The 9780-nt window shown below is 35.7% G+C and overlaps 1 protein-coding gene across 7 annotated transcripts in view; it reads left to right on the top strand.

Annotated features, from left to right (window-relative positions):
- Window positions 1-9780, top strand: part of LOC117168312 (serine/threonine-protein kinase 32B) — a 115003-nt gene that overhangs the window by 57305 nt on the left and 47918 nt on the right. For 4 of the 7 annotated variants that reach the window (XM_033353876.1, XM_033353877.1, XM_033353874.1 and 1 more), the window contains one exon: window positions 1771-1939. The exons of the other annotated variants lie outside the window; for them this stretch is intronic. In XM_033353876.1, coding sequence (XP_033209767.1) covers window positions 1771-1939 — 169 coding nt within the window. The remainder of the gene's footprint in view (window positions 1-1770; window positions 1940-9780) is intronic. 7 annotated transcript variants of the gene reach the window in all.

Below are 9780 nucleotides of genomic sequence, written 5' to 3'. Positions count from 1 at the left end.
ACAATCATCCACCCTCGGCACATCGAGACAGTAACACCAGCAATATTGGATGAAATTTTAGACTCTCAACGACAGAGACTTGATGTTCTTACTGCCAGACTGATGAATAATAAATGCAGAACAGTGCATTTAATCAGAGGGGAATAAGGACCGCAGAGCTAGAGAACGAGTTCGAAAATGACATCGAGGCAATGGCTGCAGGCGAATCATATAAATATCTGGGTATTCTTAAAACTAAGGGTATACAACATACGATAGTTAAGAGAAGCCTAATGACTGCCTTTACTACGAGACTCAGATTAATTATGAAGAGTCTTCTCAACTCGGCAAACAATATCAGGGCGATCAACACATATGCCATCCCTGTCCTCACGTACTCCTTCGGGCTCATAAAATGATCTAACACCGACCTTGAAAAGTTAAACAGAATTGTTCGCGTAGAAATAACGAAGCACCGAATGCAGCACAGAAATTCAGCGATTGAAAGGGTAGTTCTACCACGACATTTAGGGGGTAGGGGCGTTGTAGATGTCAAAAAACTATGTGAGTCACAAGTTATACGTCAAGCGGATCTTGAATACACGCCCTTAAATTTGTCCTCAGATGGGGCCTTGAATATCAAGGCAGAAACCACAGAGGAGTTAGAAATACAATGGAGGCAGAAAGCCATCCATGGCGAGCACACCAACACGTTAGATCAAAGTGAAGTGGATAGTGAGGCATCTAATGTTTGGCTAAGAAAGGGTGCATAATGATGTAGCGGGCATTATACATCAACAACTTGCCCTAAACCTAGGACTCTTCAAAGAATGCCCGTTTTAGAAAGCGAAGATTACACCTTATATTGGGATGTTACTATCCAAACGGATCATTACATCCGGGCCGATCGACCTGACATCGTGATGCGAGAAAAAAAAAGGTGGAAGAGTCTACATCATCAGCATTGCTTGTCCGTTTAACCGAAATTTGCAGTCAACCTATACAACCAAGATCCACAAGTATAGCAAGTTAAGGCATGAAGTAAACACCATATGGAGGAATGTGAATGTAGGTATTGGCAGCAGCTCAGAAGGCGGTTTTATTAAACACCTGTCGCATTGTAAGAAACTTTCTTGATCATCAGGAAGCGAGCGACTAAAAACCCGTGGAGTGGCAGATGGTAGCTCTGAGAAAGTATCCAGAGGTGACTGTTGTCACCTCCAAAGCTCGTGGCCGCTCGTAATTGTATACCTACAACATCATTGCAGGAGGTTTTAACCATCGTATTAAATTATTTGAATTAAGTTATAACATTCTAATCTCATCAGTCACTTGAATTAGTCCGTGGCTAGGATGTATCACCGGGTTTACCCGAGTAAAAGTTTAATAAAAACACACAATAACAATAGAAATATTTAATTTTCAAAATTTATATCGTGATAAACTATTCGCTTGACGATCACTTTTTGTACTCCCAAAATGTGAGCATATAGAAATTTTTTCTCCCTGCATCGTCACCATAGGTAAAAAACACTACTTTCTCCCCTGCCTGCAAAGAACGAAATTGCTTGGAATCGTAAATGTGTTATACAAATGCAGAACTTGTCTGTATTTATCATGTTCTTAATTCTTCAGCTTGGTGTACATAATTCTTCGCTATAGCTATTATATAATTTTATATAATTATAATCAATTGCGCTGACGCTCGTCTTTATCCACTAACGAGCAAGTGCCTTGTTAGAAGAAGAAGGAAAAGAAATAGAGTGACACTCGTCGTTTTCTTCATTCAAGGTCTGTATAGTGAAAAAGAAGGATCGCACCGGAAATATGTTTGCCATGAAGTACGTGCATAAGTGGGAATGTTACGAAAGGGGTGCCTTAACTAACGTGGCCAGAGAAGTGGAGATCCTCTCGAAGCTCGAACATCCTTTTCTAGTGAACTTGTGGTTCAGCTTTCAAGGTTTGCTACTACGTATATCCAATTAACATGCCTTTGCCACTTTTCAACTAAGTTTCCATTAAAAGTCTCACCTTTTAGTAACTCTTAAGTCCAAAATGGATTTTCAATTCGAATTCCTTTCGCTATTTCCACAGGATATAGATTATAACATAAGTTTCCAATAGGATGATCCAAGAACAAAAGTTCAAATTTTGTTTCTGGTACCCCATAGTTTTGTAAGGTTCCTAAAAAAGATGAACACGTATTTTTTCACTGTAAAAAAATATCGTTTCAGGGATAATTTCAGGTATTAAATAAGATTCAGAAAAAACAATCTTGAGTGGTAACACAAAGGAATAATAAGGAAACTGATCTCCGTACATGTGAGTAGTCACGCCCCACAGTGGTCTGGAATAGGAATTTACTGTTCATAATCGCCCACAGGTCGTATTTCTTAACCGATTTAAAAGTTTTTTTTTAGAAATGCTCAGCAATTAATTTTTAAGAGAATTGTCATTTGCTTTTTAAACATTTTTTTCATAGAGCAACAATATATAAACAAATATAGTGACAAAATTGACCATTTTAGCTTTGTGAATTTTTATCTCAAGCAAAAATACAGATAGAAACTCACTATCAGCCGGAATTATTGCACATGCATTCATAGAACATAATTAATTTTAATAATATTCAACATAATTATTATAAACAATTTTTATAAACAAATCCTTATTAGTGTTTTATTATCATAGTAAAATCGTTTATTTCACGATAGTTGCTAATATTTTTCATAAAAGTCATAATTTGTAACAAAAAAATTAGCATGAGTTAACAACTATTGTTTTTATAAACATTTCTATAAACAAATTCTTTATAAACGAGTTTCTCTCATAGCTGAATTGATTTTTCTGAACAAAAGTGATTCATAATTGTCTTTAAAGCCATTTATATACTTTAAGCTTTATCAAACATAAACAATATAGATTGTTTATAACAATTTAGTTAAATAAGTCTCATGGTCGGCCGTTTTCTCGTAGAAAAAAATGTTTTTTTCTTCAATAATTATTATAGTGACATGTATTGCGGTGACTAACCAACGAAATTAAATAAAGAATAATTTATATGATTGTCATAAACAATTTTTTTAACAAAACTATGATTTATTTTTTTTACATGCAAAAATGACAGTTTTCCACTGAAATTATCGAAATGAAAGATAGGTGACTTCTAAAAACGCAAGTGCATCGTTATTGCTATGGACAGTTTGCTACAGAAATTGTTATTAACAATTACGCAAATTATTATTTAATGTCCCATATCCAATTTTGGAATCACTGTTAGTTTATTGTCGGACGATTTCAGTGGAAACCCGTCCTGTTTGCATGTAAAAAAATAAATCATACTTTTGTTAAAAAAATTGTTTATAACAACCATATAAATTATTCTTTATTTAATTTCGTTGGTTGGTCACCGCAATAAATGTCACTCTAATAATTATTGAAGAAAAAAACATTTTTTTCTACGAGGAAACGGCCGATTAGGAGACTTGTTTAACTAAATTGTTATAAACAATCTGTATTGTTTATTTTTGATAAAGTTTAAAGTATATAAATGGCTTTAAAGACAATTGTGAATCACTTTTGTTCAGAAAAATCAATTCAGCTATGAGAAAAACTCGTTTATAAAGAATTTGTTTATAGAAATTGTTTATAATAATAAGTTAAATATTATTAAAATTAATTATATTCTATGAATGCATGTGCAATAATTCCGGCTGATATTGAGTTTCTACCTGCATTTTTTCTTGAGATAAAAATTCACAAATCCAAAATGGTCAATTTTGTCACTATATTTGTTTATATATTGTTGCTCTGTGAACAAAATTTAAAAAAACCACAATTCTCTTAAAAATTAATTGCTGAGCATTTCTAAAAAAAACTTTTAAATCTGTTAAGAAATACGACCTGTGGGCGATTATGAACAGTAAATTCCTATTCCAGACCACTGTGCGCCCATAGAAAAGTGCGAGAGCGACAGATTTTGAAAATAAAGTATGTTTTTCAGGTTATGCGTGTTTGTTTTCTTTTGCCGATATCAAAAGAAAACAAACTTGCATAACCTGATAAACATATACTTTCTTTTCAAAAGCTCTCTCACTCGCTATTTTACTGTGCGTGAGAAGAGGACACGTGCCGCTTGCGCACTAAATAAAGAGTGATTACCGCTCACAGGCCTGGTACTTACGGTACCGTTGTTCCTATCAGATTCAAAACAACTGTCCATGGCAGTTCACTTTCCTTATTATTCCTTCGTGAGTCGTACTAAAATGAGACCGCTGGTGGGAACCCAAATTAATTTGTTTTACTTTAAAAAGAACATGATGAAGTTCTCCTATTCAAAAATAGGACACCTAGAAAATGATACCGTAAAAAAATCTATAGTTTTTCCAGTGTTTGGATCGTCTAGAGATCCTGAAGGGATAGTTGAGACACGAAGAACTCCAAATCTGTTTGGCGCCAATTTATCGGAACTAGTTAAACTTTTGTGAGTTTTGATTGGCATGAGTTGGCGCTATTTTGAAACCACAATTTTATTTTCAAGAGAATTTAATACAGAATAGAGAAAACACTCAAACAAGAACATTATAAATGATGAGGAAGGTCAGTTACAAAGGTTAGGAAAAAATAATATTCACTATGAAACACATATACTTCAAAATTTTCATAAACCAAAGAATTAATAAACATAAAACTGTTCAAACTTTTCGACACTTGAACGACTCAATATTTGAATTATGCATTGATTTTTTTATTTTTACTTCCTTGTAGCAGGCCGTAAAACACCCTCTATATGACGCTAAAGAATTTTGCATTATGCTGGTCATAATTATGACTGTTTTACAGTTTACCTTACCGATAAATTTTATTGGTCAAATTAAAAATTTTCATGTTGAATCAATTATTGATTATTTAAACAGTTTTTTGTCCCACTTTAAAGCAAATTATAGGTATTTTCATAACGAAGTGTACTAATAAACCAATATAAAAAATAAAAATGGTCGATTCAATCGGTTGAGAATTGTTTGAACAATTTTGTATTCTTGAAATGTAACTTTTGACTATAATAAGAAAGGAAAATATAGTTTTTTCTCCCTCAAATTTTGCAACAAACTTCATAAAATGCTGGTATATTTTGTACTTTTTTCACTTATTATTATATTATGAAAAGTCGTAGATTTTGCAAGCTACGATGATGATTCTTTAAAGCATTAATTTCTCAGCGAATGTTCTGCTTAAGGGGGTGTGCCTACATAGATCGCGAAAAATCGAAGGAAACTTTGGGAATATTTTGTAAGAAAACTACACAATGTTTGGGTCTCAAATTTGGACTGATATTTATTAACGTTTCATTGCAATAAAAAAATTTTTAATGCAAAATTTTAATAAATATATCCGCCATGACGCGCGAAAGTTGCAAACTTTTTATTTCCCCTCTGGTTTTATGGGCAACGCCGTCGGTCCTGTTCCTCTCTGAAACATTTCAATCGGTCTTTTCTGTTATTATAAGATGTATACCTCATCGATATACCTATTTTCAAAGCATGGAAAACTCATTTCACAAAATGACAGAAACAAAATGGTTGGTAAAAGTTTCTTTTATTGTTTATGCAAATAACTGGTTAAATAATAATTTTGCACAAAAACAAAGAGGTATATCGACTAGAATATTAAATTATCTTTAAAATGGCATTTTTTTCGATAAGTTGGAAATTCGCTGAGTTCTCGTGCCCATAAACTTGGAAAATCGGAAAAATCTGATTTCAAGATAAACGCGTTTAAAGTCCGAGCGCGCACCTGCCTACCTGCTCCGCCATCTGAACGTCGTTAGCGAAAATAGCGATAGCAGCTAAACCGCTCCGAATTTCGGTCTAAAATTTTAACAAAGTACTCTTGAAATGTTATACTTTCGATTTATACAATAAAAAAATCGATTTTTGCATCAATATATATATATATATAGAAATACCCTCTTAATGTACACGACTTTCGAGCACCAAAGGTATTAGTGGTGGTAGGCTATGGATAGAGTCGCTAAAATAAAATTGGAGACCAAGCTCTTCTGCGGCCGTATCTGCGTCACAGTATAAAAAATCTGCATCACTGAACCATTTCATGCTGATATATGAGACGCATAAGAAAATCTAAGTTATTCAGAACTGCACAAGGTATAGCCAGAAACATTCTTCGATTAAGACACGCAAAGCTCAACAAACCTTTACCCTCTTTATGTTGAGGGAAGTATATTTTTGGCGTAATTTAAGAAAACACGTTCAAATTTTTAAGAACTTTTAGAATAATTATTGCTAAATTTTGGAAAAAAGCCGTTAACTGCAAAATTTGGCGAGCCGTGATTTGGAAGAGAACCGTAACTGACCATTAACTGCAGGCTCAAATCATGGACAGCTGAATACGTTACAGAAAAATTCAAGAAAAAGCCGCAATGGGCAGTTACGGACTTTACTAAATTATCGGGCGGTGATCTTGAGCCTTCGTGATTTCCAAGAGAGATCCGTACGTGCTTACACCGTTCTTCGGAATCATCGAACTCCGAATAAAATCGTCTGTAATTCGAGAAACGCCGTAACTGTATTTATTTTAAGCTGCGAAATTCTTTTGCCGTGAACGGCATTTTCTCAAAACACGACAGGCCTATTTCTGAGGTCCGTGATTCGAAGAGAGCCGTAACTGTCCGTTACGGCGATTTCTGAATTTCAGCATCCCAATCCACACCGTTAGCTGCATTTTAGATAATTAATTAACATTTTTTAACAATTTTTGTTGCAAAAATGAAAATTTTATATGAAAATTAGCCAAGAACAACAAAAAAAAACGGCAGAGTATGAATTAGAATCCGCGATACACGCGAGTAAAGATTCGAATAGTTTTCGTCGATTTTCTTGGCTTCGTTCATTTTGCATTTAAAGGTGTTGTTTCAAATCACGGCAGATTTGACGTACGGAAAATTTAGGATGATGACGAGGCAAGAGGCAGAATAGTAAAAGACTGAGAGTCCCCTTGGAAGACTCCACTTTTATAGGTGACATAACTGATAGTCACAAGCCTTTTGCCAGACGTTACGACAAATCTTGTCCGCCACAAGAGTATAAGCTCTTTCATACATCTTACTATTCTTAGAGGCACCTCCAGGCACTCAAGATTTTGATAACCAGCTCATATTTTGTGTCTTGGAGCCATGGACAGATTACGTTAATACGTCCCAAATAGGCGGATTTTCAACAGCACTTGTTGTACAGCCTGGACGGATGAGTAGAAAAGTGGAATTTTCCTGAATTCAGTTTACCCGCCATTATAGGCGCTCTTTGGCCCTTGAAAGAGTTCTTGTTTTTGCCTCTAGTGCTACTTGATGAGTAATTTTTTTTATTTTATGTTATGTATCTTATCACCCGCTGGACACTTGATGGATGCCGTCTCACCGTTTTAATTTTAAACTTAAACTGTGCAATACAATACCGAGACTTAAGGGGTACTGAAGTATCGTTACTTTAATTTTATCCAAACAAAGAGACGGCCTTCTTGTACATTTAACAGTTCAGAGACGAAAAAATAAAATCTTCGGGAAGTAAATCGGAAAGAGCATTATTAGCTTCAGCTAATTTGTTTATCCTGAGAAAGTCTTTTTGGTAGATTTTTGATCTCCTAGTTCTCCTGTTGGCATTATCGGCTATTTGCAAAGATGGTCTCACTGGAACGGGTGGTATGTTCTCTAGAGGATGTTCCTTATCATCTTGCTGATGAAGAGCTTAAAAAACCTTTCGGCATAAAAAGAGTGCCTGATCTCTTAAATACTTAGGCATTGTATGCGCATATTCCAGTGCATATTGATCCAACCTTCATCTAACTTCAGCGTGTATTTTCTTTGCACCGGGGAGCTTCCTTAACAAACAGGTAAGAATGTCCCTCCTGAGTTGGTTCGACCATTTAAAACTATGTTCTCGCTTTTTTCCCTGGCCATTGCCTGGTCGTCGCCTCAGTTCGATCCTATTGCTCGGTTCAATCCTATATGCAAGATTCCTGATAATCACATAGTAAGATCAATACTCTTTACTTTAATCACATCCACCAAGTAAAGCTCTCCACGCGGGTCCGTTAGTATCTAAGATCTTTCGTTTCAGACGTCTCTTACTGTAATGCCACTCTTCATTACACCTTTCTTATAAACAATTTTTCGCTACACTTTCCTGTCCTGGCATAAAACTTTAGCTTCCTTTATGTCCATATCTTTCTTCATGCAAGCTCTTTTGTTCCTACGGCTTTTTATGTCTTTTTGATTTAGGGCCTCATTCACATATTCCTACAATTTTTCCCTCGATCTACCTATGAGTACGCTACTATTTAGTAAATGTCTTTCGCCCCTGTGAAACAGTGTTTTCTCTGCACCACAATCTTTGAGAATCCTCTCATATAGAGATCTTAATGCCTTCTCTAAATGGTCCCAAATTTTGCACACAGGTGTACTATTAGGAATCTACGGAGGTCAACCAGGCAATGCGAATGGCTATATTTATCCGTATCATTTGTACAAAATTAATTAAAAGCACTTCCATATTATACCCATTACAACATGTTGAGCTACCACATCAGCCTGCAATCTGTATCGCCTTTCCCTATAACCGCGACAGATTGGAACTACAGTTACCGGATGATGATCAGGGGCGTATGCAGAAGGGTGTTTTAGGGGATCAAGAAAATCTGAATGCGATCAGAAGCGTACGCAGGCAAATGTTAAGCGGTTTAAGAAAGTATAAATGCGATCATAAGCACTATGAGAAGACACAAGAAAGAAGGAGGAGGAGGAAGCCCGGAGAGCCTGGAAGCCCGGAGAACCCCGATTTATCGTGAAGGCCATTTAGGCCATGTCCGAAAACTCCAGAAAACCGGAGTCCCAGTGTTAATATTGTTAATAATGTTAATAATCTTCTATTTATACGAAAGTCAGATACAACTAACGCTTTCAGTTCGTCAGTTGCATCAGGTTCAGCCAGTAAGCATAAAACAATGAAATCTTTCTTACTAACACGAAATGTCTTAAAGATATTCCTAGGATGTCAAAAAGATATGTTCCAAAAGACATATTAGGGATATCCCGATGACGTCTCTAGGACATCCTTAATTTTTTGCCCATTGGGCAGTAATGTTATTATTATCAACGCAGTAATAAATCTTCGGGATATCAAAACATTGGAAACAAATGACGACTGCGTTAAGAAACAAGTGAACGCCGCTTATAGTGCAACAGTGATCCCATTGTTGGCGAAATTTTCTTTGCGCTCGCGTCAGGGCAGCAGGCTCATTGGTGGCTGTTGGCGCGCATTCCTGTGCGATTTGTAATAATCATTTATTTTAATTACGATCATTCTTTTAAATAAAACTGATATTTTGATTGTTTGTAGAACCCGACTCTAGGTAACAATTAAAATAATTGTCGAAAGAGACAGACTTCCATTTTTTAAATATATTATTTTTTTTTCTGTTATTTTTCTTCTGAGTTTTTACTATCAGCACTCGGACTCGGGTTTACTGTAGTTTTGGGACATGGACTCAATGGACTTCACAGTAAATTGGGGTTCTCCGAAGCTTTCTTCTTCTGCTTCTTGCTTGTGGTTTCTTATAGTGAGTTATATACAGTAGACTCTACGACACTTCTCGTTTCCCGATTTCTCCTTCGTTCGCTTGCCCTCACTCCTTGTCTCATTTCACGCACGCACATACGCAGCCGGCTACACCTACTGCGCCGAATGCGACTTGACACAGGAAAGAGAATTATCTGACTCTTCCTGTTTG

This window comes from Belonocnema kinseyi, chromosome 2 (assembly GCF_010883055.1).
Source record: "Belonocnema kinseyi isolate 2016_QV_RU_SX_M_011 chromosome 2, B_treatae_v1, whole genome shotgun sequence".
In the NCBI taxonomy this organism is placed as follows: domain Eukaryota; kingdom Metazoa; phylum Arthropoda; class Insecta; order Hymenoptera; family Cynipidae; genus Belonocnema; species Belonocnema kinseyi.
Note: the sequence above shows the minus strand (reverse complement) of the source record. Positions and strands in the feature narration are given on the sequence as shown.